General features: G+C 40.2%; 3 protein-coding genes across 9 annotated transcripts; all 3 read left to right on the top strand.

Moving 5' to 3' along the window:
• Positions 1 to 2,501: 2,501 nt before the first annotated feature.
• LOC106936062 (prostaglandin E2 receptor EP1 subtype-like) lies at positions 2,502 to 7,292 on the top strand. The gene is made up of 3 exons (XM_015016840.1): positions 2,502 to 2,766; positions 3,568 to 4,476; positions 6,335 to 7,292. The coding sequence occupies exons 2-3, from the start codon at positions 3,616 to 3,618 to the stop codon at positions 6,602 to 6,604; spliced, it is 1,131 nt and encodes a 376-aa protein (XP_014872326.1). The 5' UTR covers positions 2,502 to 2,766; positions 3,568 to 3,615; the 3' UTR covers positions 6,605 to 7,292.
• Positions 7,293 to 8,044: 752 nt separating this feature from the next.
• Positions 8,045 to 20,915, top strand: LOC106936063 (interleukin enhancer-binding factor 3-like). 6 transcript variants are annotated; one of them, XM_015016845.1, is made up of 20 exons: positions 8,045 to 8,159; positions 8,567 to 8,677; positions 8,862 to 8,973; positions 9,676 to 9,839; positions 10,053 to 10,215; positions 10,293 to 10,452; positions 14,113 to 14,204; positions 14,619 to 14,714; positions 15,000 to 15,111; positions 15,185 to 15,282; positions 16,356 to 16,464; positions 16,548 to 16,679; positions 16,790 to 16,974; positions 17,298 to 17,411; positions 17,511 to 17,642; positions 18,387 to 18,548; positions 18,632 to 18,773; positions 18,875 to 18,913; positions 20,145 to 20,474; positions 20,573 to 20,915. In XM_015016845.1, exons 2-20 carry the CDS (start codon positions 8,577 to 8,579, stop codon positions 20,674 to 20,676), a joined length of 2,547 nt encoding a protein of 848 aa, XP_014872331.1. In that variant the 5' UTR covers positions 8,045 to 8,159; positions 8,567 to 8,576; the 3' UTR covers positions 20,677 to 20,915. The 6 variants fall into 6 exon arrangements, with proteins under 6 accessions (XP_014872331.1, XP_014872333.1, XP_014872327.1 ...); XM_015016847.1 differs by having other exon boundaries at positions 8,527 to 8,677; XM_015016841.1 differs by having other exon boundaries at positions 8,045 to 8,209; positions 8,566 to 8,677.
• A 126-nt stretch (positions 20,916 to 21,041) lies between these two features.
• On the top strand, positions 21,042 to 25,366 carry acp5a (acid phosphatase 5a, tartrate resistant). 2 transcript variants are annotated; one of them, XM_015016849.1, is made up of 7 exons: positions 21,042 to 21,943; positions 22,185 to 22,373; positions 23,135 to 23,225; positions 23,315 to 23,514; positions 23,615 to 23,739; positions 24,228 to 24,573; positions 24,665 to 25,366. In XM_015016849.1, the coding sequence occupies exons 3-7, from the start codon at positions 23,135 to 23,137 to the stop codon at positions 24,902 to 24,904; spliced, it is 1,002 nt and encodes a 333-aa protein (XP_014872335.1). In that variant the 5' UTR covers positions 21,042 to 21,943; positions 22,185 to 22,373; the 3' UTR covers positions 24,905 to 25,366. The 2 variants fall into 2 exon arrangements, with proteins under 2 accessions (XP_014872335.1, XP_014872334.1); XM_015016848.1 differs by lacking the exon at positions 22,185 to 22,373.
• Positions 25,367 to 26,284: the final 918 nt, after the last annotated feature.

Below are 26,284 nucleotides of genomic sequence, written 5' to 3'. Positions count from 1 at the left end.
TGTGAAAATGTTTCATACCAATGATAAGCCAGGAAGTAAAACATAAAAATAAAACAAAAACTTTTCTTATCATCTAGGCATTATTGATGTTTTCTTAGCTGTCTCATTTTCTCCTCTATCCTCCCTTCACCAATCATCTATTCACCGAGCAGAATATGATAACATGCAGGAGTCTCAATCGATGCCAGATTGCCCGTCTATGTTGTGGAAATCCAGCCCGTCTAGTTGTTTTGCTCCCAACGATTCAAAGCATCTTATCTACAGTCTCTCTGTACTCTAGAAAATGAGTATATAATGATCCTTCAAGCCCTGTCCTGGTTTCCTGTTTTGTGGCCCAGTGATGTTTTGTCCATTTTATCCTTTGAGGTAAAGGCTGGTGAATGTGCCAAAGGATGGACAGGCAGGTGAGTTTAATGCCATAAGAAGTAAGGATTGACAGAGTAATTACCAGGAGGGCTGACGGAGGAGCAGTGGAGAGAAATCTGAGTAGGTGCCGTCTACACAGACACTAGAAATCAGGAAGCGGTTCAGTGGAGACCAGAACCCAGGCATTTATGGAGAAATCCGCTTCCTGTTAGAAAAGAAAAAGTAGATTAGAGTCAGCGCTTCAGGGCACAAGAACCACAACCAGATGAGAGCCTGATTATCACTCCTGTGAGCAAAACAAACCTTGCGTCTGTCTCAGGAAGCTAGAGCCTCTTTAAGCACCTTCTGATGAGCCTTAATGAGCTGCACCCCCCTGTACCTGTCAGCCACACCCTGGATGGAGAGGAGGATCAGGAGAGACACAGCAAAGCAACCTGCACACTGTTCTCTGCTCTCTCTCATTTTTTTGCAGTGGACACTGGATCATTTTAAACAACAACTGATCATTTTAAAACACTGCTTAAAATTTGTTTTTTGTCAGAGGCTTTTAGTTCTTGCTGGTATTTTCTCATGTGCCTTCAAACACATGAAGACGACTCACATTTCTTTTTTATTTATTAGAGTCTAATCATTAGAGTTGGCCCAAAGTTTGCAGCTACACCAGCTTCAGGTCTTCTGAGAAGACTTTCCACCCGAGGTTTAGGACTGTCTTAATGGGAATTGTTGACAATTCACTCCAGATATGCATTTGTGAGGTCAGACACTGATGTTGGACAAGGCCTGGTTTGCAGTTTATGCTCTTGATTAAAAGGATATTGTATCAGGTGGAGTTCAGGACTCTGTAGAGGCCAGTCAAGTTCTTCTTCACCAAGTTATCTCAGCTTATGAGCAAATAAAGTGAATCAGTGTATTGTTTTCTTGATTGTTTTGTTTCTTTAGATGTGGTTATATGAGTGTTATAAGAAATAATATCAAGAGAAACTCAACTCTATAAACAGTTTAAGTTTATTATGTAGTTCCACAACTATTTAATATATGGACTTTGAAGGAGAAACCATCAGGATTGTGCTGGTGAGGGTTTTGTGTTTCAATAGTTATTCTGCAGATTACCTTATTAGAAAATGCAAATTTGGAGAACCTTATCTATCTGCATATTGCTACTATTCCATCCAACGCTGACTTTCAGAGCTTTATGCCGCCACACAAGCCTGCAATATAAACTCTTCCTTCACATGTCTGTCTGTAACAGAATCTCACCAGTACTTGGTCAGTACCCAAACCCGTCTGGCCTCCTTTCCTGTGCACCAGCAGCCAATTCGAAGTGTTGATTCAGTCTGTTTTCAAACTACAGCTGGTGATCCAGGTCCCAGTAAAATTAGAGCAAACAGGACCACCTGTTTCCAGTCTGCAGTAAAAAGGGGCATAAATGTCTTCTTGGTTTCATTCAACCAGACACAACATGACAGATATCGCCAGATGTGTCTGCAGAGATCCGTGTCCTTGAGAAACATCTGGATCTCTTTAGATGATGGATGTTGCTCTCTCAATATTTTAACCAAAAAGGTTTTCACCACCCTGTCAAGTATCTAAGGTGCCCTGTAAGAGTTCTTCTGTTGTTTATAGATTTAGATATTTTAACCTGTCTTGTTGAGGTCATTTATTCAGTCTCTCAAACTGACAACCTCCCTGGCCGCTGACCGAGTGCATCCATTAAGCGCTGGATCCTTCTACTACTGTATCGGAGGTTATTTTGAGCGCGGTGTTGCGCATGGAGCAGCAAGAAAACATAATGCATGGAACCGAACCTCTCTACAAATCGATCCGAGAGCTTAAAAAAGCATCTTCACCACAAACTGATACCAGCAGCGACTTTTTAACCATTTACTGACCTGAGGATGGCACTTAAGTGTGTGAGTGTGTTGAGATAAAACAGACCTAATCTTCTTTGAGGTCATTTTAGTGAAGCATATAAGGTGAGTAACAGGTTGAACTTACGCTGGCTGATGCTGCACTTAATGTAAACAGACCGCTGCAGCAGACACGAGCTGGCCGTGGGGGCGCGCGCGCAGAGACGCCCACACAGGCAGAGGAGAAGCGCGCTATAAAAACACCAGACGGCGTTTCAGCGTCAGTGAGAATGCTCCGTTCACCTCCAGCTCATGGTCGGTCAGCCGAACCGAGCTCGCAGAGGAAAAACACACAGAAAAAAAAACGAAGTGCGCCTCAAAGGACATCGACTCTTTGCTTAACTTACCCCAGCAGCGGTGGATTTTATTGAGGAAAAATATGACTTCTGACACTTTTGAAAACGCATTTTCCAGTAGTTCTTAGATGGCGTGGACTGCTTGAGAGAGGTCGAGGAAGATTCAGGCGCTCTGGAAATACTTTCTGGTCTTATTGGTGAGTTAATTTCTTATTTTTAGCTGTCGGTGAAATTAAATGATCAACTTTTTGGGTAAAACAAAAAAAAAAGGAAGACTTCTGTTAAAAGACAAGAAATGCGATTAGCATCAATTTAATATTTTAACTGGGTTTTATATTTACATATTTTCATTTTGTAAAGTGCGACAGCTAAGTACACCCGCTTCTTTGGTCGATCTGCGTCACATTATGTCGGAATATCAGATTGATATTAATAAAAAACAAAATTTGAAAGAGATCGTAGCAGGTTAGTAGCAATATAAAGACATGGATATAATAAATAGATAATGAATTGAGTGTGTTTTTTAAACAATAAATAGCGGAGTTTTCTTGAATGGACAGATTCTAATAAAGTGCTCTAATAACAATAAAAAGTGAGAGCTGGCAATATGAAAGTCATTATCGCTCCAGTGCTGAAAACATTGCTCTCAGAGTGTGTTTCCCTCATTTGGTGTTTTTGAGGTAACATGCAAAGAGAGTTCGGCTAAATTATCCAAAATTACAGCTGACAGCCCCACTGATCATACATGCAGGGGTTTTCATCTTTATTGGTTTTCGTGCAAACAGTGCTAGAGAAAAACATTTGGACTGTTCTACATGTCTTCTGTTGAACTATTTTTTTTCTCTTAGTAAATGAAATCATCATTAAAAAATAGATTTTTGTAATCACTCATGTTCTTTGCCTGATATCAAAGTGTGTTCGAAGATCTGAAACATTAATTTTCCCTTATTACATCCAATTACTTTAAAAACTGCACATTTTTTCCTTTTTTCCTGCAGCCTGCTTTGACAATGGACCCCATAAACTTCAGAGGTCAGAGATGAGAGATGTTTGCTTTGAGGCATTTTAACTCCTCGCCCTCCTCGCTTCTTCCTCGTTGGGGCGATGGCAGTGCATCTGTGGTGGAGGCCATGGTGACGGCCATGGAGCAGCAGCAGGAAAATGTCACTGCTGTGCAGAACCACACCAGTGGTGTGATCAGCGTGGTGCTGCCTATGTCGCTAGGCATCATCTCCAACACGGTGGCTCTTTTCATACTGGTCAATGCCTACTCTCTGCAGCGGCGGCGCTCCAAAGCTACATTCCTCTTGTTTGCCACCTCTCTGGTGATCACAGACTTCTTTGGCCATGTGATTCCAGGTGCCCTGGTCCTGAGGCTCTACCTCACCGGTGGACAGAGCACTGAGGACTCCTCTGATAGCATGTGTCAGTTCCTAGGTGGCAGCATGGTCTTCTTTGGCCTTTGCCCTCTGTTTATGGGCTGCGCCATGGCCGCAGAGCGATGCCTGGGCGTTTCCAAACCGCTGCTGCACTCGTCCCTCGTCACCAAAACTCGCACAAAGGTCTGCCTGTCCATCATCTGGCTGGCAGCGCTGTGTGTGGCCTTGCTGCCCTGCTTCCAGCTCGGCTCATACACCTATCAGGAACCAAAGACCTGGTGCTTCATCAACGTGCTCAACGACACCATGGGGGTGGACGTGGCCTTCGTGGCGCTGTTCTCCGGACTCGGCCTGACCTCACTGGCTGTGGCTCTCGTGTGCAACACAATAAGCGGACTGACGCTGGTGCTGGCCCGGATCAGGAGGCAGCCCGGCTCCCATCACTCGGCCCGCTCCCATGACATTGAGATGGTGGTTCAGCTGGTTGGTATCATGGTCACCTCATGCATCTGCTGGAGCCCTCTGCTGGTATGTTACGAGAAAAATCAGTTTTCCAATGAGTTGTTCTGTTTTAGAAGATTAAAGCAAATATTACCTTTCAGAAAAAACCCCCATCATACTAAAGGTCAAACATGGTAATGTTATTATGATCTGAGAATGTTTTGCTACTTAAAGATCTGAATGACTTGCTTTACCTGATGGAGCCAAAACATGACATGACGTTACGTGACAAAGAAGACTGGGACAAAAGGACTGGGTGAACTGCTGGAGATTGTTCCAAGAACACTCGCGTGTTATCAGTCATATGAGTTGCAAAATGAAAAGGAAGCACAATCAAGAGACATTTGCAAGTTTGTATTTCTACTTGAAATCATAATTTTGTTCTTCAAACTGTGAGCTGCTTTCATCAAAGAATCTGTTTGCAGCAATTGCTGCCCTGCAAACCTTTGGCATTTTAGCTGTCAGTTTCCTTAATCATTGCAACAATTTCCAGCTGTGCTAACATGATTTAACAAGGCTTTTCAAATGATCAATTAGCCCTTCATCGAGACAAACTTGGATTAGCTACCAAAATGTGCCACTGGAACACAGATGGTAGCTGTGTTCCAGCAACCATCTGTTTTATTACGGAAAAATTCGTAATAATAAATACGGATATTTCTAAGTGAACCTAGAACTTTTGACAAAGATCACCGGTACTTACGTTTCTATAGATTGCAGTTCTTAGACTCGGGAGAAGAAAATTTACCAATGCATCAGGAGAACTTGTAGAAATGCCCAACAGTTAACGATGCAATTTATTTTCTGTTCAGTTCAAGCTGGATCCACTGGATCAGTGTCCCTGTCATCCATCCACATGGCCCAAAATGAATCATTGTGATTGTGAGCTCAATATGATCTGGTGCTTCGGTCCACACTGTTTTTGTTTTTTGTTTTTGTTTTTTTTGCACCAGAACCTCCTCAACCGAATTGGATCTAAGGCTGTGAGCCAAGTTTTTAAAACCCTGATGTCAAAATTGTTAATTTTGCTTTATGTGTACGGGGGCCGATGACATCACGAGAAGCACTAGAACTGAGCTGGCATAAGTAAATAAAACATTGGAAGACACCTCTAAAGGAGGAATGTGAGTAAAAAAATGTGAATAAATGGAACAAATCACAAGGACTCAGGTCAGTGTGATGGCGTGAGCGCAAACTTGTTCTTGAGTTTTTATTTTTTGACCAAATATAAATACGCAACAGAACAGCAAACAAACAGAAAAAACAAACATCACTTTTTATTCTATATGTAATGAACTATAGTGTTTGATTTTACAGCAGACTCTGGCATTTAGCTTTAAGGAAACAGAATGTCTTTTTACTGAATGGATTCAGCTTTATATTGTACTTTATTATATTTATTTGACTCTGTTAATCAAAGGGCGTGAATGTATTTTTTTTTATGAAGAAACATTTGTTAGTTGCTTCAGAGGTCACAAAAGACCAACAACACAAGTGGTTGGATTGCGTATTTAGTTTTTACTATCTGGATTACAGAACAATGCAGCCCATGAAAAGTACATGGCAGAAGTATCAATATTGGTGCTTCTGCAGTTACTTGTTTCAAAAATAACATGCAAATGAAACTGTTATGATGTTTTGAGTGACTCTTGAGTCAAAAGTACCCTTTGTCATTGTGAAAGTGATTTTACTGGATGAGCCTGATTGGATTCAGAACTTGGCCCAAAACTGCAAAATTCTTTCAGAATTACTTTTGAAACAAGAACAACTCAATTTTCTTTTCTTTTCTTTTTTTTAATTTTATTTATTTCTTGTTTTTAACGTGTAACACATTTTAATCTATAGATTAACAAATAAGGAATGTGTTTCTTGACCAACAACACAGGTCTTTGCTCTGATGTCGGTGATCCATTCCTCCAGCAGAACTGTGGATGAAAACCTGACCAACTACCAAACTCTGATGTACATAGGAGTGAGGCTGGCCACGTGGAACCAGATCCTCGACCCCTGGGTCTACATCCTGCTGCGCCGCACCGTGCTCCGCAAAATCTACCTCATTGTAAAGTGCCAGGCGGGCCTGAAGGACACCGTGATGGGTCGCTGGGAGAAGAGCTTCTTCCCCAGCTTGGACCAGAAGGAAGTTCAGCAAGTCTGAGCGAAGAATGCTTTTTTTTTTTTTATGTTAGCAGGTCACTGAACACACAAACCTTTGTAAATACAGAAACAGCAGTTGAAGGAGGAAATGTTGTTGCTATGACGAGGAAGCAGTCTATCATTGGAGGTTTCCTTGATCAATCAAGGTTTTTTTTTTTTTTCAAACTCCACTCTGTTTACCAGCTTGTTTTTTCTCTGACCTGAAAAATGCAAGCTAGCTAAGGCTGCAATTTTGCACAAAATATCATAAATGCTCTGTTTACTTCGAAAAAGTGAATATTCCTTATTTCTCTATGTAAATAATGAAATTATAAAGATTAATCTGAATTCAGCCCTAACCACACCTTGTAGAAACTAGAAGATTTGTAAAAGGGAAAACTTTAATCTATCATAACTTTGACCAGCTTTGAAAGCTCTGAGACTTACATCGGCATAACCATCAGAGGGCGCTTTGGAGCAAACCCAGAAATAATCGAGCATTTTGCTAGTACTCTACTGAATGTAATTTATTACAGAATGTCCAATGTTCACATGTAATTTTGACTTTGAGTATTATTTTGTGTGTTTTATACGTCAATGTATAAAACAATAAGGTTTTTATGAGTTAATACTTGAATGTTACTTTCAGTTTGAGAACATGTAAAACACTTTAAACTGAATGTAAATAAAACCATACAATGTGCTTTTACTTTAAAACTCTGCTCTTATTTTTATCCTGTCTTGTTTTGAAGACCTGCAAAAGAGGTAAATGTATTGAAAACCCTCTAGTAGCTTTCCTTTGACTGCAATGAGCAACATTTTCTCCTTAAAAAAATTTTCCAACAGAGATGTCCTGCTCAGTTTATGTTCTTCACTTTCAGTAGATATGTTTTAGCAAATGGACAATCCACAAAGGTTACAGAGATCATAATCTAATAAATCTGAAACACATATAAGAATAATGTTTTGACTAGAGCTTGAGTCAGTGTGTAGTGGACTGACTACCAGTGTTTTACTTCAGAAGTACAATAAACATCCAGCTCAGCAGGGTGAAGGTTAAAAATAAGATCTATTTTTTTTGGATAAAATACTGTTTGCTCTTTTCAAATGCTTCTTATATCCATTACATCCAGTAAGATTTCAATGTAAATGTGGTGCATTTCTGAAAAACTCATGTCTGTTGAGATTTTTATTAGTTAAAACTCAATAACAAGAGATGGTTAAAGATGGAAAACAACATAGAACTTTAAATGTTGGTTCATATGAACCGAACACCATCACCTCAGCACTTTATTGAAACTTCTTTGGCTTTTGTATGCATTCATTGAGACATAGAAATGAAAAAATGACATTCTTGCTCTTGATGTCCCAGTGTTCAGGTATAGCTTTTCATTAAACAAAAGTCTGAAAACATCCAACAGTGCGTGTTCAACCACCGGACCTCCAGGGGGCGATATTACGTCAATAGTCTGAATTGAAGCCACTGTATTACGTGAAGAAAAGGCATGACGTACTAATTCCTAACGGCTATGAATTATTTTTTTTATAAAATCACCAGAAAAACTACGAAAGGAGAGGTGAAGTTCATTTGAACGGTCTAAAACTGTGCATATGCGTGATTTTAGAGGCAAGCTGTGATAGCATTAATGAAACTCATTGAGTTCGTGCAGGTGCTACAGCTAGCTAAAGGTAAACTGTGCTTAATATTAAGTATTTACACCTTTAATATAGAGCGAATAGTAGAGGTTTTATTTATCGATTTGTTGAATAGACACATCCCCTCTTAATGAAAACTGCAAACATTCATGCACAAGTTGATAGTTTGGCTCAACTTTTGCTGCTGCGCACTTGTTAGCCGCTAACGCTGGTTGCTACTAGCACCTATACGCTACGATGTACGTGACGTAAACGATTTCATTTTATGTTGACGTTTTTCTGTGGCAGGATAAACAACTACAGTTTTTATTTATGCTACACGAGGCAGGGAGGACAGCATGACTTCAGAGTGGGACGAACAGCAGGCCTATGAAGAGCTTCTATATTGGGACGAACTGATCCAACAAGGCCACCGTCTTCTGCCTGAGGACTTTGACAGGTAGCGCTGAAAACATGCTCTATTTCTACAGATTTGTACAGAAATACAAGGGCTAGTATGTCAGATCGTGAAAGGATCTGGTCATGATTGTTCTTAAAAACAATTCATATGGGGTCGGCTGGATGTTTATAGTTTTACTTTTAAAACGTACTATTTTTGCTCATTTTGTTGTCACTCCTGACAGATACGAGGAGCTGCGATATTGGTACGACTGTCTGTGTTACGAGGAGGAGCTGAGGCAGTACCATGAATACATTGCTGCAGTTCAAAACTTGGAAGATGAACGACAGCTTGAGGTTGTTTTTTCCTCTTTCCTTAAAAGCACACACAATTTATGATCTACTGTGCAAAAGTTTTAAACCACCCATGTGTTGGACTTTTTTTTATTTCCAAAGAGTGAGGCAGTCCTGTTATCATAAAAGTAATTTCAAGGAGTAGATTTCCGCACATCCACGTCTTGTAAAAATGATTTTAGGATATTGTCTGCTTTTTAAAATGGCTAGGGTCTTGTTAGCTTGCAGATTTCAGGTTTTTCTCTCTTGGTGACTGATCTAAGAATAACATTTAAGAAGGTGTCGCACTTTTTACAACAATTTAAACAAAAATGTGTAAATAATAATGGCATGTCTTACGGCATTCGTGTTAAGTATTCATATCCCTTATTTTTCACGTGTCATTTTTAGAGCTTTATAAATATGAAGCTTCCTCCTTTTTAGTTATAACTGCAGATGCAGTGTTTTCCCCCAAGTAAATTGTATTTATAACTTCTGTTTATTTCCGTGTTTTTTTTTTTGTTTTGTTTTGTTTGTTTTTTTACTGTATGCAAGACTTATTTCAAGCACTCTATATGTAACAATTTCACACCCATTTTATGTCAAAACTGAAATGACAGTCAATGAATAAAAACTAAATAAAATTATTTTTCTGTGTTTTGGAAGTGGATTTTATGTAAACATTACTTTCTTCTGATTTCAAGTCTTTGTTTTCTTGTACTACAGGAGATCATGGCCCCTCCAAAACAAACTGGGCCTCAGAATCGCCTCGTGATGACGAAGCACTCTGAAGTGTATCCTACAGCTGAGGAGCTGGAAGCTGTGCAGACGATTATTTCTGATGTGGAGCATGCTTTTAAAACACTATCTGAACAGATTGATGGAGGGAGGTAAGCCCGCTGATCTAATTTGTCTGACATCTTTTAAACAGATAAACTAAAACATTTAAACTCAGTTGAAAAAAAAATCAGAACGCTCTTCTGAACAGCACGAGTCAAACTTACAATGAAACATCTCTATTTTGTTTGCTTCTCAACAACAAGACACAATACCAACTAAAATGAAAGTTGTTTATATTGTCTGTTTGTTTTTGTTGGTATCAGAGGCGAAGAGCGAGTTTTGCGTGCTCTTATGAGGGTCGGTCTGGTTGCTAAAGGACTCCTCCTGAAAGGAGACAGTGAACTGGAGCTGGTGCTGCTCTGCTCCAGCTGGCCTACAATCACTTTATTTAATGAAGTCACAGAACAGTTAGCTAAACAGCTAGAGGTACGGAGTCATATTTGGAGTTGCTTAATGGCAGATTAAGAAACACCTTTCACAGCTTTAATGTCTTATCTTTTCAGGTAATTTCAGCTGGAACATATACAGTAAGCTCGCGTCCGGAGGAAGCAGCCATTGTTGTGACCAGTAGCAAGGAGTCAGTCCCGACTCTCGTCATCAACCTGACATCACCTCTGGTCCGGGCGGAGCAGCAGACTGACACCGCGGAGGCAGAGGGGAACGGTGCGTGTATTTGTCCGGCTGCACCCAGGCTCTCACAGGCTTGTTCTGTGTGATGTCAGTAGGCAGATACTGTACTCCTCCACTGATCTATAACTGCAATAGATATTATCCCAAAAGTCCCCTGGGTGTGGCTCAGCAGCGTCAGCACAATTATTTTCTGTCATCCACTCTTGTTTTCTGTTTCACGCTGCAGTGGGAATGTTTTAGAAGATCGTATTAACTGTCTGGACTTAAAATCTGCACTCAGCTATTTATTGTGTTAACTAATATGGGTTGTTCACCATCTATTCCTAGAATATCTGGAGTTAAATTCAGCAGCAGGTCTCTCTTTTTGTATGAAAGTGTATATCTGTGTGGACTTTAAGCAGGGTGAAAGATGTATTATTCATGCTTACGTAAAATGATTTTTATGTAGTGCAAGATTCAGGGAGTAGCCATCCTCTGAAGTACTGCAGAGTGTCTTTTCTTCTTCTGAGCTGTTCATGTTTGAGATAATTACTGTCCGTTTGTTGACCTGCCACAAAATCATAGCTAGTTTGTAAGGAAATGGAAACGATCTGCTCACTCCTGTGATTGTGAACAGGAGGTGTGGGGATTTAACCGTAGAGTTTAGATCTATAACCCAAGGCCAATCTGAAATTCAAGCCGGGTCAGGCCAAAATTAATTTTATGATGAATGGGCTCGGGCACATGTGGTGGATTTATTAAGCCTGCTATACATACAGCACAGAGAAAACCAAATGAGAATGCTCAATATAATGTTGTTAATTTATTTATTATGGTAGATATTGAAGAATATATAGTTTAACCTGGTGAAGAAAGAAAGTAAAAAGGGTGTAACAAATGTAGCACATTGCATGCGCTCACAGCTCTGCCTTTATCCCTTTCAATCACACATCCTAGATTTACACTTGACCCACCCTGCAGATCCAACAAGCGACAATATGGAGCCAGAAGATATTAAACAAAAGCTAAAATTGGGAAATGTTACACTGCCTACTCAAATGGTGGTCTAAAAGTGAATGCAGTAAAATTGTAATTAAATTAATATGTTGGGTTTACATCGATTTACTTGTTTGTTCAGTGTTTGTCAATATGACATTATGTTGAAATCTAGTCTGCAGTCTGCCGCTGGCTGCAGGACCTCTGCATGGTGTATTTCAGACAAGGTCCACTGTCGATCTCTGCATAGTTACTGAATGTCTGGGAAAGTGTGTAAAATCATTTTGATCTGTGCAATTTCTGCTCAAAAACCGTAATAACTGGATGATCTGCAGCGCGATGTGATGTTGGAAGGGTCTCTGACAGAGACAAGACTTCATCCAGCACGTGAAAAACATAAACAAAAGTGTTGAACTGGAAAATAAAACGGGACAAAACGACATGCGTTGTGAACATTGACATGAGGAATTGCGTCTTGGGTTTTCCCTGTCTTTCAACGTGCCACTCTGATTTATCGGTCACAATATTTTGTCCTAAAATCCCGAAAGCTTTCGCAGGTTTTCTGTGACCATGTTGCAGCCACACCCAGTGTTCATCTTTTTTTTTAGATCAGTGGTGTTGGTACAGCGACTGGCTCAGACTAATGCCAGCGAGCAAACGGCTAATATGCTCCTGCCTCGTGATCCTGACGTTGTTTTGTTGTGAGCTACGATTTGAGGAATCTGTTTCCTCTGTTGTAGCTAACAACATTCTGCTCACGCTGGTAATATTGGCTCAGTTATGTTGTCCAAGCCCCTGCTAGAATTACTAGTCAAAGCGCGGATTGCATGCTCTTGATGCTAAACCTGTACATTTCAAACCAGCTGCTGCAAAACTGATTCTGTGGTTTAGCTTGAAACTGTGTCAATTATTAAGGAGGGAGAAAATTCATTTTAAAATGGCTAAACAGTTTAACAAAGGATTGTCCGGCTAGTTGTTTCTGTAAAAAAATGTGGAAGTCTAAAGTTGCAGAGCATTTAAAGGCCAGATTTATTTTTTTTCTTTTGTTTTGTTTTGTTTTCTTGGGGGGGAGCGGTAGGGAGGGGTTGGAGACCCACATCTAGTTTTAGAAATGTTGGTAATGAACTGATGAGTTTTGTGACCAGTTTCCGGGCTCCGGTTTTTGTAAACATGCCAAGTTTATACTCTCAACTAGTGATGGAGAAAACTCCAGTCTGCAGTTCGTATTCCTGAGAAAAGTTGATCCTTAACTGTCACAAGCTGCAGTTTCATAAATCAAACAGTACTTGAACGTGTCGCACTGTGCGAGCACAAGACGACAGTAACTCCTGCCGCTCTGCATGATGGAAGATGCCGGAGTGTACGACTGCAGCAGAATTACATCAGACAGAGGTAAACTGAGACATCGGTCAGCTGTGGATCATACTGTGTTTATTATTAGTGTTTATTATTAGTCAGTCAGTGAGGGGAAAACATTTGAGGAAGAAGGAGATGGAGACTGCTAGATGTTCTATTGGCTTCACAACGTAGGACAGAAATTTGTCACCTTACAAGATTTTCCCACACAATACCAGACCCTGCTTGACATTAGTCTTAAGTCGTCTGGTTGCTTGAGCTCTAAACTTTTGCAGGCCGTTGATTCAAAACCAGAGATTTTCTTTTAAATTAAGGATTTTTGTTTTGTGCAAGCGCTGAAGTATATTCATTTTGCATCTAGGAATTAAAAAAAAAAAATAAACATGCTTTACCCAGAACTCCCAAATGATAGATTTAGCTTCACTTGTTTCAAATTCTGTTTTAAGAATAATAATCTCATAGTGAGCACCTACTGCTGTCCAATTGGTGGTAAAAACAAATCAGCCCCACGTTGTGTTGATAATTCAATCAGAAAGTGCTGAGCTTTTCACATATTGATTCTTGAAGTATTTTTATTTTATTTTTTTTGCTGCAGGTGCATTCCTTGCTGCAAATGATCCATCATTCACTAAAGGAATGCTGCGTAATTAAATTTTGTGCAATATAATGTGTATTTTCTTATTTTAAAAAAGTAATTGAATCATTTATTTGCACTTGTTAATGTATTTCCAGTATTGTATAAAACGTTTTACGTAACTTAAATGAAAAGTCTCCAGAATGTGGCACTGTTTTTTTTATCCAGTTAATTGTCAAAAATAATTGATAGATTATTTGATTACTAAAATAATCGTTAGTTGCAGCTCTAGTCTGTTTCCACTCTTTCCATTTGGTAGAAGCCACCTTTGGGCATGGATTGATCAGTTTTGCTGCAGTATGGGACAGTCGTGAATTTTTTTTCTCTCTATGCCTGTGATTTTAAACTGACTGCCTTATAGTTTGTGAAGTTTTGTAGGACCGCTGGACCTTTGACCAACTGGACACACTGTCTCAGGAAGTGGAGGGCAGCAAACCCAAGCCATGAGGCTGATGGAAAGGGGTTCTTATAAATAGTGCAGACACATTCACAACATGTCGAGCAATGTTGTGAATGCAATTCTTTCACTTGCAGTAAACCAGAAAGTTTGCACAGGTCTTTGGTAGATGATTTTTGGCTAAGAACAAAGCCTGCCACGTTAGATACTCTGACAGCCCCATTCCCTGCTTCTGCTGGTTTGGGGAAAGCTGCTGCTCCCTGAGCTGCAAGACAGAGCCAACCCCCTTGGTCAAACTGTACCTTTTCTTCTTACCCCACCTCGTCAATAGAAACGCAAACGGTCAACGATCCGCCGGACGTTCTGGACAGGCAGAAATGCCTAACTGCCTTGGCGTCTCTCCGCCACGCCAAGTGGTTCCAGGTTTGCATTCACGTCATTATTTTTAATTGATCTCTCCTTTATGTTTTGTCCAACCTATAGAGAGTGACAGTTTATTAGTTTTATTATATTTCCTTTAAAACTCCAGACTTTAAAGCTAAAGGATGGCCGGCCGATCAATACCAATGACACATGTGGGTGACTCATTGGTATGGATTGGCTCTTAAGGCTGAGCTTTCTCTGTTTCAACTCTAGCACTGTGCAGAGATCAGTGAAAACCTGACAGGTCGTGCATTAGTTGATGTGGAGACGGCTCAGTAGTTCCTGTTATTCCATGCTTGCCTTGTTTTCTGAATTGGTTCATGAAAACTCTGAAAGCACAGAAGCGAGGTCTCTCTGGAGCAGACAGATGGGCCTTCTGACTCAACTGGCTTTTTTTTTTGTTTTGTGTCCCAGGCTAAAGTCAGCAATCTCAGTTCTGCTGTCATTGTGATCCGAGTAATGAGGGATTTGTGTAAACGGGTTCCTGATTGGTCACCCCTCTCAGAATGGGTGAGAAGTCTGTTTCTACTTTTCCTTGTTAAGGCTTGGTAGATGTTTTTGTCTAGCTTAACATTATACACACAGGCTCATGGTTCACAAAGTATTTAATGTTTTCTCTCTTATTCAAGAGTAGTGAATCATTTAGGTTGTTTCTGTTTTTGATATCTTAATACTGAACACAACAGGATTATCAAAAGAACTCTATGAGGGTCTTAAAGTAGACTATGATCTATTCCTTCAAGCAGTGTCTAATTTGAAATGGTGCTGTTTTTTTTGTTGTTTTTTTTCACGTAGTCTCTTGAACTGCTGGTAGAGAAAGCCATCAGTACATCTGAGCGGCCAATGGCAGTAGGTGAATCCTTCCGCAGAGTTTTAGAGTGCGTCGCCTCTGGAATCCTTCTGGAAGGTGAGTTTCTCTTCAATCCATAATGGCATGGAAACCAGCCTGGATGCCCAAACTGAAACGTATCTGTCCAAAGATGGCCCCGGCATAAGGGACCCATGTGAGAAGGAAGATGTCGACGCCACTGCAAATCTGACTGAGCAGCAGCGTGAAGACATAACAAAGAGTGCTCAGGTATGGTGAGATACAAACGCATGCAAATGTTAAAAAACAGAGGTGTTATGGTTGGTATTTGACATGTCAACTTTTTCTCATTTAAAATGTTTCTAATAGGGCCACTTGCATAATGCTCACACCAGTTGTCTTCCACACAAACTGTCTTCCTGTTTACTCTGATTTTCAAGTCTTTACGTAGATTTTCATCTGGATATAAGTCTAGTGATTTGCTGGGTCATTCAAGCAGTTTTACTTTCACTGGACAGTTTTTTTTTTTTTACTTTGATTTTGACAGTGGAGTCTTGCGCAGTGAGTGTGTAGATGTCATTGTAGTTGGAAAAAATTATACCTGCTTTTTTCAGATTTTTTTTTAAGCTTCACAGCTCTTTGACTCCTGCAACGACTCTTGATTACGCTTCTGATGTCTGACAAGAGGCTTCTTGGTCATGACTTTTTTTTTTTTCCACTTCTGGATTATGGCTGCAATGACCATCATGGTAATATTTAGAAATATAGCTGTAATAATTACCATTGGTATATTTTGCAACAGTCTTTTGAGTCTTTGCTTTTGCTAATCATGCCTCTCAGTGCAATACTCTGGTGAAATGAAAAGGCTTTTTTTGTAGGTCACCAGTCCTCTATTGGTTCAGACGTAGCAGCAGGAAATCTTTTTAAACACTGATAAAAATTCAGCTGGTTTCTTGGCTTTCTATGTCGTTTTCAGAAAGACATTTGATCAATACTTATTTCCAATCAATCCGTCAATTTCCTAACACGATTATCCCTAATGGGGTCATGAGGGGTGCTGGTGTCTACCTCCAGAGATCAGCGCGCGAGAGGTGGGGCCACCCTGTACAGGTCACCTGTCCATTGCAGCGATACTTACTTCATTACAAATAATTTAATTTTATGGACTAATTTGTATTGATTTCTCTCTATGTGTGGATTGCCTTGATTCTTGCTAACATTTGATTATTCCACACAAATATTAATACAATTACTGAGAAAACCGTTGACTTGTTCAATACTTATCTTGCTCGCTTCAGTTGCATTAAACTTCTTGACTCTCTTAACTTTTTTTTTTTACTCAGTTTGCCTTGAGGCTGTGGGCTTTTGGACAGATGTACAAGGTGTTGGGGATGGACAACAAACCTTATAAATCCCAAAAATTTTTGAAATACACCCGCAAAGGCGGCACAGGTACAGGACAACAGAGATCCTCTGCGGAGTTGCGCTTTGTTCAAAGAGTCGGGTCTCAACTTTGTTTCTCTGGTTTAATGCAGGTCAGATGACTCCTGCTTCTCAATGCTTCCTCCCAGCTAAGAGGCCTTACTCAGCAGTGGAGAAAGATGAGGATGAGGCGGCATCAAAAAGCAAAGAGAAGAAATTTGAGAAAGGCTTTCTAAAGAAACATTGTAAGAACTATCGGAGTACAATAAATTTGACAATAAATTTGTCAAAAGGCTGTCGTCTGAGTTCATTTTTATACTTTTTTCCACCTTTTTCCTGTTTGTTCCTCTCATAGTTGACCCAAACATAAATCCTGTGATGCGCCTAAACCAGTATCAGTCTCGCCTGGAGTATCGGCTTATCTCTCAAACGGGTCCAGTCCACGAGCCGGTATTTACCATGTCTGTGGATGTGAAGGGAAAAACCTACGAGGCGTCGGGGCCGTCTAAGCGAGCTGCCAAGCTGAACGTCGCCATCAAGGTGAAGCTAATAAATCTTCTCTACACAAGTGAATTCAGTTTATCAGCTCACACCCCTCCCTCAATGTTTGAGGCTTGTTACTGTTGTCAAAGTGGGCTGAGGTTTGGCCTGTCACAAGGAAAACAAAAATGCAAATAGTTGATTGAGCTCATTTTAATTTATCATGCGATTAATCGATTTGTTGCTTATTGAGACAGGCTTAGCTGAGGTTTTCCATCCTACATACACGCGAAGCATCAGGCTGCAGACTCCAGCTAAGCAGATCGCCTGACCGGTAAACCTGCCGGTATCAGCTGTTGATTTGGTGCGTTTCTTATTCACAGGCCCTGAAAGATCTTGGTCTTCCAACAGGCCTGGAGTCAAAATCAGAGCTGAGTGGCGATACTGAAAGCTCTCAGAAATCTGACTCTGCTGCAGCTTCTACCGCAGCAGACGAGGTAAAGGACTTTATTTGAAGTCTCTTTAAAAAAACATGCAACAATGGCTTAAGAGAAGAAAGTTGTTTGATTTAATTTTTTCTCTCCAACTGCGAATAGATTGGTCAGGGTCCCCTCTTAACTAAAAATGGGAAGAACCCTGTGATGGAGCTCAACGAGAAGCGCCGCAGCCTGAAGTATGTGGTGCTTAAAGAGACTGGGAGGTCCAGCGCCAAGTCCTTCGTCATGCAGGTGAGTCAGCAGCATCACACTCGGCAAACAAATGTAGAGGGCAATGTCGGTTTACCTCGTACAGCGTTTTAAGTGCAACAATGTGGTGCTTTTTTTTTTTTTTTTGAGGATTAGAAGGTAATAAAGTAATACTTCATAAATGAACTAACCCACAGAGTGAGAGATCAATAAAATCAAATAAAACCAAGTAGAAAAAAGGCCACCTTCAAACACAACACTAAGTTTTGTTTTTTTTTGTTTAGTTCAGAGGTGCACTGATCGCCATCTTCTGGCCAATAACCCAAGTGTTAAAAAGCCTGACCTGCCGATTCCAATTTGAACCAGAAACGATTTCTTTTTAGAACCGACACTTTAAGGTGTGATACTGGGTTTTACTGAAAAACATTGAACTGTATCCGTGAAACAAACAAACAAAAACAACTTCTTTTGACTGCACGTGAGGTAAAGCTCTCAAATAGAAATACAGTCAGTCAGCCGTGTCTCATGGCAGAACAGCAGGAGGCAGTAGCTGCTTTTCAGACCTCTGTGTTGGTGCAGCAGTTTAGTTGGATAAGATTGGTTTGAAATGGAGATTGCAAGTCACCCAAAATTAAGGAAATCGGGGCCGATTGATTGTTGATCCCCTATGAAACTTTCATTCACTTGATTTAAAAAGTCAGATATTTTGTTTTGCCAAAATTGTAATAAAATGAAGACTTTAACAGAAGTGGTGCGACGCAAACGGCTTTCTGTCTTGTGTTTCAGGTGGAAGTTGATGGGCAGAAGTTTCAAGGGAAAGGCTCCAATAAAAAGGAAGCAAAGGCGCACGCTGCCCTCGCTGCTTTGGAAAAGTTATTCCCAAACGACGATGACGCTTCAGACGCCAACCGAATGTCTGCAAAGAAGAAGGTCATCTACACTGACATGGTAATTTATTGGAGAAACTCCTTTTGATGGTTTTATTGTTATGTCACTTTACATTAAACCATCTAAAATATCCTGCTCAACAGCACATCCCAGGATTTGGCACAATCCGTGGTATTCCATCAGATACCGGGTCTCGAAGCTGGGGTCCCAACAGAGGGGGCCAAGCCAGGGGCCGGGGCCGAGGCCGGGGCCAACCTTTTGGCGCCGGACCCAGCTATAACACTAGTAAGAGGTTTTAGGTTTTTTAATGATTGGATAGAAGATCTGCAACAAGAAGCTCAGGGATGAGGAAATCACTACTAACTATCTTTTCGTTCATTTCAAAGCTAACTACAGCTATGAGAGCAGCGCTGGTGCCGGCTATCGTAAGTATTTTGATACCCGTAGTCTTCGTCAGTCCAGAACACATGAGGATAATCTACTGGGGATTAAAGGAATCTCACACAGGCAGCGCTCACATGTTCAATGTTTTTTATCCTAAATGTACTTTGAACAGGTGATCTCTATGAATACGTTAACTTTGGATAAGATTGTGATGGACACAAATCAATGGAGTGTCGTAACTTTTTAAGCGCCTCACACTACAAATCCATTGGTATTCCCCTGCTTCAATTTACTGTAAGGATCTTTTAACATTTAATCCAACGTGTTAAGACGTTCATGAGCCGTTTTAAACCGGTTTGAAACGGACAAATCATAATATTCATCCTGCTAGAATATAAATATATTTTCATGGATAAATGGTAAAAGATTAAAATATATAAATACAAAATTTCTTAATATGCCAAACAGTGTTTTGTTTAGTCCTTCTTTAGACTTTATTATTGCCTGTTGAGCCTGATTCAAATTTAGTACATTACTCTTTCAAATGCGCAGCGTCACAGGATTATTTATACTATTAAACCCAGTCTTTTAGAGCACAAGTCTAAAGTCTTTGTTTTTGTAACTTCTGCCTTGCAGGCAATCAAATGTGAGGCCATCTGTCCGACAGATAAAGATTGGTCCTAAGATTGGATCAAGGGGCAAGACAGTAATCCCAAACAAATTACCACAGAATGACTGAGAAATAAATCAATATGTTGCAAGGAATCAAATTCTCTCTCTCACCCTGTTTGAGACCTTAAGAGAACTTTGAGAAATGAATTTCTGCAAACCTCAAATGAACTGAATAAAATCTGTTGAAAGAACAGATTTTTATTCATAAGATGTTTATTCATTGGGTTTGTTCAACAGAACATACTGTGAGAACATTTAAAAAAATGCACTAGAACCATAGGATGGTTACATTTAAATGAGAATTATCTAAAAAGTCTTCAGTTTAAACCTGTAGTAACTTTTATTAAAAATAAATAAATACATACATATGTGTACATGTTTGTTTAAACTGTAACTATGTCCTGACAGTAATTTATGGAAAAAAAAATCAAGCTCATCTGCCTCTTTCCTGTGGCAAAATGACATCTGCAGAAATACACCGCTCATTCATAAACAATCAGTCCAGAGGAGAATTTTAGCGCTGTTAATCACACTCGTATATGCACTGCTCACACCCTCACAGAGCACTAATGGCCTGAATTTGTTGTTTATCCATTCCAGATAAACTGTATGCTAACAATGCTGCCAGCAACACTGGCAAAAACTCCAACACGGCTGAATCGGACAGCAGCACAGGCTACGGTACGTTTTACCCAGAGAGCACCTCCACCTACTCCTCCCCGCCTGTACCCAGCACCAGCGACACAAAGGGACAAAGCTACCGCTCCATGCCCCCACCTGTCGACCAGCAGAGCCCGTACAGCTACGGATATGGAGAGGAAAAGAAGAAGATGCTGACCCAAAGCAATCCAGTGGTTCAGGGTGGAAACTCCTCCACTTACAGCACAGCCTATCCTAGTTCTGTTACAGGAGGACATTCATATGATTACGGTAACAACTGGTTTCTCTTGAGATGTCTTTAAATATTTTCAGTGCTGTTGGAGCAGATGATTACAAGAATGTATTTCTGGTCTGATCTCTCTACGCAGGCTGGGGGAACCAGTTCAACTGGGGGAATCAACAGGGATTTGACGCCTACCAGAACTATGGAGGACAAAACCAGGGCCAGTACTCTGGATACACAAATTACTGATCCTTTCAAATAACAGTGCTGTTTTTAAAGTCTGTGTCCTCTGCGTTGTTGATAATCCAGAGAACCCTCTGGATTTCATTTTGTTTCATCACTTGTGAGTTTTTAGTTGACATTTGTTGAAACAGGTTTATTTTAACATCATCACAGCAGTTTGAAACTGTTTTGTTTCTGTTCTTCATCAGGATGTAATTCTGATTTAAGGATTTGTTTGTGTCAATAAAGATGCTCTAACCTTGGTCTAAAAAACCGAGTTTCAGATAATTTCTTTTAAAAAAAAAAAGGTTTGTGGCTTTAGATACCTTAAATCAATAGTAAATTATCAGAACATGGGGTAAGGGTCCGGTAAGACTTGTGTCAAACCCATGACACCCCTTGCCTTTTGGCCTTGCATCCATTTACTATTGTTCCATCCATTTTCCTTACATCTAATATGCCCAATAATCAATTCATCCATCCACATTCTGAGTCCATCTATCCACCCATCCCTTTCACCATCTGTCCATCCAGTAATATTTCCTCCTTCTATTTGTTGCATCCATCTTTCCTTCCTTCATCCATCTGATGAAGTGACGAAGCACTCCAGCATGTGTTTTAGCATCTCTCCATGAAACCATTCATCTGTCCAGTTATCCACTCTTTGTAGTTCATTTCCAGATTCCATGTTTATATCTTAACCAAAGTAGAAATATGTTCAGTATCCAACAGGATACATTTTTATATTATTAAAATGGGTGTAAGGGGACAGAACTGTGGGAATTTAGGTCTGACAAAGTCTGACATGAAAACGTCTCTTAAATTAAGCCTCAGAAAGACCCTTAAAATGTTTTAAGTTTGAAAATGTATAGCTTTAAAGTGAACCCATGTCTAACTCCTGGACTTTAACAACTATGTTTTGTAACATGATCAAAGACACAAAAGAGTTTCCAAGACAGACAACTTGACCCATCCGATTATATATAACATGTGCTCCGTTTTCCATAGAAAAATCAGGAAGACAGAAACTTGAGGTGGAAGCGAAGCAGGAAAAAATGTGATTAATGCTGAAGTGTTGGAAGTGGAGTCTAGACACGAGCTATATTAACCTCCGAGGGCCACACGTGGTACCGATCATTGCCTGGTCCCGAGTCAGGCTGTGAACAAGAATCATGCCTGTGCCTCTCCTCCTCAAGCCGCTCCTCCTCAAGCCGCTCCTCCAGGATCGCTGATAAAAAGCAGAGGAAGGAGGAGAGGAGTGAGGACGCAGTCAGCCAGATCCCGTCTCCTCACCGTGAGTACTTTCAATTTGCTTTTTTTTTATCTCACAAATGTACACCATTTGAATAGCTTGTAATTTAAAAAAAGAGTTGTCTTTTGCTTCTTAGACTTAAGTGTTCTTTCAAAGGTGATCTGTTGTGCTTCATTGAACAAGTTGCAATAGATTTTTGAGCTATACAAAACATGCTTATTGTTTTTTGTTCAAAATTGTTCTTAGATATTGACATTTTAGTGCACAATTGTACAACTTGTAGATCTTTGAAAAGCAGAAGTAGAGCCTCCTGCACAACCCGCAAGAATGCAACAAGTGGTTTCCGGATGGGAAGTCAATAACAAAACAGTTGTGTTTTCCAGCAGCCATCGTTCAAAAACACCTCATGCAGAGGTCACGTCGCAGTAAAACCTGCCGACCAAATGTCCTGGAGCTCCCATTGGGTTGCTAGGTAACAGGCTGTGGTTGCTGATGTCTGACATTGCATTGGGAAGGTTTTTGAAATGGCTAATTTTCTAGAATTAATTTTAAAACAATTTGTTGCCAGAACATGGCTACATGTTTTATTTTTTAAAGCACATGAGCTATTTTTTATTAGAGCCATACCAAGAAAAAATTAAGTTACAAAATAACAAGTATAAAGTCATAATATTATGTCAGTAAACTTGTTTATTCTCATATTGACTATTAGTACTATTACTTTATTATAATTAGTTTATTCTCGTATGAGTCCATTGTTGTTACATTGCAACTTTATTATCATTTTGTTTTTGTTTTTGTCTTAGTGTGACCCTAATACTCTTATAAAGGTGCCCTTTAAATTGTCATGATAAAATGACATGTTCTATAAAAGGCAGAGATGCTCTGGAACACTGAACTGTGACCTCTGACCCTCTCAGACACATAGATATGGCCACATTGATTGGGCTTTATTGCCTCCAGCGGGGACGTGACGGCTCCAAGCTGCACCAATCACACTCAAGACAGTGTTGTTGTTTGCAGCAGTCACGAAATAAAGAGGAAGCATAGCCACACTCGCTGAGCTAGACGTGCAAAACTTTGCTCAACCTGAAGCCGTGTAACCTGTTCTTCCTCTTTTTTTTTTTAAACCTTTGATCACATGGATGCTGACTTTCAGATGTGGTTTTGGTTCACTTCTGTTTGATTTATCTTCAAGCGCTCTGAAACTCTGATTATTTTTGCTTTTTTAAGATGGCATTTGTTCTTTTAACTCTCCTATCCGCTGGCATCGGTGTGACCCTCTGCTATCCTGCTGATTTTCAAGACCTGGGAGGAAATGGCAGTAAGTTTTTTCACCTTGACTACCGTGAGTTTAAATGACCCTAGTTGTGTTGCTGTTCAGCTAACAGGTATTGTTTTACACCCTACCAGGAAACAGGACCTCCATTAGGTTCCTGGTTGTAGGGGACTGGGGCGGACTCCCCACCTCGCCTTATGTCACGACTGAGCAGACTCTTACAGCTCAGGAAATGGGCAACGTAGCGGGACAGATGGGCGCCGACTTTATTCTGGCGCTTGGTGATAACTTCTACTTCAAAGGTGTGGACAGTGTGGATTCCCCACGGTTTCAGGTCTGTTGAGTTTCTCTGGTATGAGACCACAGACACCCTTCTAAAAAGCCTTTTTCTGTGAACTCAAACCTATTGTCTCTTCTAAATCTCCCACTTAAAGGAAACCTTTGAGTCTGTGTACACCTCAAAGTATCTCAGAGTCCCTTGGTATGTTGTGGCTGGTAATCATGACCATGCAGGAAACGTCAAAGCTCAGATCGAGTACTCTCAAAAGTCCGACAGATGGTAAGGTGTGCTTCAATACATTGAAAACCTGAAACTTGTATGGATTCATTACACAAAGAGGAATCAAAATGTTTGTTTAACTAATAAAAGCTTACTCTTCAGTTTCTCTAAAAATCTGATATCGTATAACAAATGCATTCTAACCCAGAAACCCAGTTATTGCTAAAGGGCAACAACTCTGGGCTTTTTAGAGGGTATATTAGTGAAAAGTTTAGTGGAAGGAAAGTGGGGGTAAAATAACCTCAGTCTTCAGAGGATGTGCAGCAAAGCCAATTCAAGAGGTTTACGGAAATTCACAAGGTCTGGAGTCGAAGTTTCCAAAAATAGAAATAACCTTTGAAATTTCTCTGTAATGAATGCGTACGAGTTTCCCTCTTTCAGCTGAAATTCTGAAATAAATTTATTCGATGATGTTCTACTTTCTTATGCACTTCCCAACAAATAGCCAGAAGTTGTGAAGAGAGCATTTGATGTTTCTCCTTCGTTAGGAAGTTTCCCTCCTATTACTACGAGCTGAACTTCCGCATCCCCAACACGGGGAAGACCCTCACCATCATCATGCTCGACACGGTGATGCTCTGTGGAAACTCCGACGACTTCGCTGACGCGCAGCCCAGAGCCCCCCTGTCTGCGGTGGACGCCAACCGTCAGCTGGTCTGGCTGCAGGACCGGCTGGCCCGGTCCAAGGCAGACTTCCTGTTGGTGGCGGGCCACTATCCGGTCTGGTCCGTGTCGGAGCACGGCCCCACAAAGTGCTTACTGAAGAAGCTTCGCCCTCTGCTCCTTAAACACAACGTGACCGCGTACCTGTGTGGACACGACCACAATCTGCAGGTCAGCTCCAGGACATTTAACAAACAACTTTGTTTGCAGATTTATTTATTTATTTCAAACTTTACTGTTATGCTTCTTTCTTTTTCCACAGTACCTTGAAGAGACTGGTGTGGGCTATGTAGTCAGTGGTGCTGGGAACTTCTTGGATGATGACACCAGACACTGGAACCACGTCCCCAAGGACTCTTTGAAGTTTTTCACCGGCAAGTCTTCGACCAAGGGGGGGTTCGTTCATGCGGAGGTCACAGACAGCAAGCTGTTCCTGACCTACTTCCAGGCCATAGGCACGTCCCTGTTCCGCACCGTCCTTTCCCAGAGGGAGTTCATGTAGATGTCCAACTGAGACGATCATTCATTGTGAAAAGGACTTACCTGTGATGTCGAATCGGTGACGCCTGATTCTTCTTTTAACTTTGCCACAAAATTTTCATGTGAATTTATTGTAAACTAAAATGTGTTTCATAAAGTGTGGCGTCTCTTGTTTCAGGAGCTGTATATTCAGGAGCCTTATAAAATAATTTGGTAACGCCAAATAATGACAGCATATTGGATTATTTTTTCCTCTCATTAGATGTCGTGCATGGTAATGCTATTCTTTTAACTTGTTCACACAGAAAACTGTTCTGGTTTTGGGTGAAATTTAACAGCAGAACTCCCTGGAAAACTTTAGAGACATTTTATCTTTTTCTTGATGTCTGTACATTTTCTTTGCAATGGATTTTCTTTCCCAGTGAAATCAGTTCAAACTTTTTTCTTGACGTGAAGATAATTAAGTAAATGTTTTATAAAGTTTCTAAGTTGCATTTGTTTGTACAAAAATAGTCAATTCTAAGTAAACATGCTTCACAGGGAGAGTAACGTACGATCCAAGATGGCACTTGGGGTTTCGTTACTGTGGAAAACTTCAGGTGGTTTTCCAGGTTTGGAAAATATGGAAAAATCTTTACATTTCCAGATTTTTTTTTCTTCTCTATTTCTTTGTCCTTCAATTCATTCATTGGACATTCAACTCCTCCCTTTTCATTTTTCCTTCCTAATAGCCTTAAGTTTGACTTTCCAGTTTTTTACCTGTTTTCTAGTCCTTTCATTGATACATTTTTGCATCGTTTTCTTCTGTCTTTTCTCTTTTTTTGTCCTTTCCTTGATTTTCTTTTTATGGTATTTTCCTTCTTCCCTCCTTGTCCTTTTTTTCCTCCATAGTTTCTCTACCACTTTTGCAATATCTAACTTTTTTTTGGCCATGTTTCTTTGTAAAATATTTCTGTTTTTTTTTTTTTGTTTTGTTTTTTTTGATGTATAGTGTCTGTAAATAACAATTTTACAGACCCTGTACATCCAGATTGGATGTTACAGATTCTTCATTTTATTTGTGTTTGGACTTTTACTGGACCATTCGGACACATGTGGGGCCACAAAGTGTGGCATATTGAGATCGTCTTCAGAAATCAAAATGATTAAGGGAAAGCAGATTTATTAAATAAATCTTAGCGTTAAAAACAATCAAATGGGTAAAACAATGTAATGGCTGCTGATGCTGTTTATGTTTCATACCCCAGTTTCACTGACTTTCCTACAAATAACAGAGGGCGAGGAGTTTCTTCCTGTTATTTTGTGACTCAGAAGCTAGAATGTTTGGAGGCCTTGGTTTGTTTCTGATCATAACCCATAATTGTAGCCGTGGCTGCATGTGATAAGGCCATCCTTTTGCTGG

This window comes from Poecilia latipinna, unplaced genomic scaffold, assembly GCF_001443285.1.
Source record: "Poecilia latipinna isolate Pla-1442-1.1 unplaced genomic scaffold, P_latipinna-1.0 Scaffold2071, whole genome shotgun sequence".
Classification (NCBI taxonomy): Eukaryota; Metazoa; Chordata; class Actinopteri; order Cyprinodontiformes; family Poeciliidae; genus Poecilia; species Poecilia latipinna.
This window is presented reverse-complemented; position numbering and strand designations above follow the sequence as displayed.

Bases quoted from the DNA above. Each gene is read 5' to 3' on its own strand.
- acp5a (XM_015016848.1), top strand. From the start codon at position 23,135: ATGGCATTTGTTCTTTTAACTCTCCTATCCGCTGGCATCGGTGTGACC. The intron at 23,515-23,614 runs GTCTGTTGAGTT...TCCCACTTAAAG, and splicing joins TGGATTCCCCACGGTTTCAG to GAAACCTTTGAGTCTGTGTA. The intron at 24,574-24,664 runs GTCAGCTCCAGG...CTTTTTCCACAG, and splicing joins GACACGACCACAATCTGCAG to TACCTTGAAGAGACTGGTGT.
- LOC106936062 (XM_015016840.1), top strand. From the start codon at position 3,616: ATGTTTGCTTTGAGGCATTTTAACTCCTCGCCCTCCTCGCTTCTTCCT. The intron at 4,477-6,334 runs GTATGTTACGAG...CCAACAACACAG, and splicing joins TCTGCTGGAGCCCTCTGCTG to GTCTTTGCTCTGATGTCGGT.
- LOC106936063 (XM_015016841.1), top strand. The intron at 14,715-14,999 runs GTGAGAAGTCTG...TTTTTCACGTAG, and splicing joins GGTCACCCCTCTCAGAATGG to TCTCTTGAACTGCTGGTAGA. The intron at 16,465-16,547 runs GTACAGGACAAC...GGTTTAATGCAG, and splicing joins CACCCGCAAAGGCGGCACAG to GTCAGATGACTCCTGCTTCT.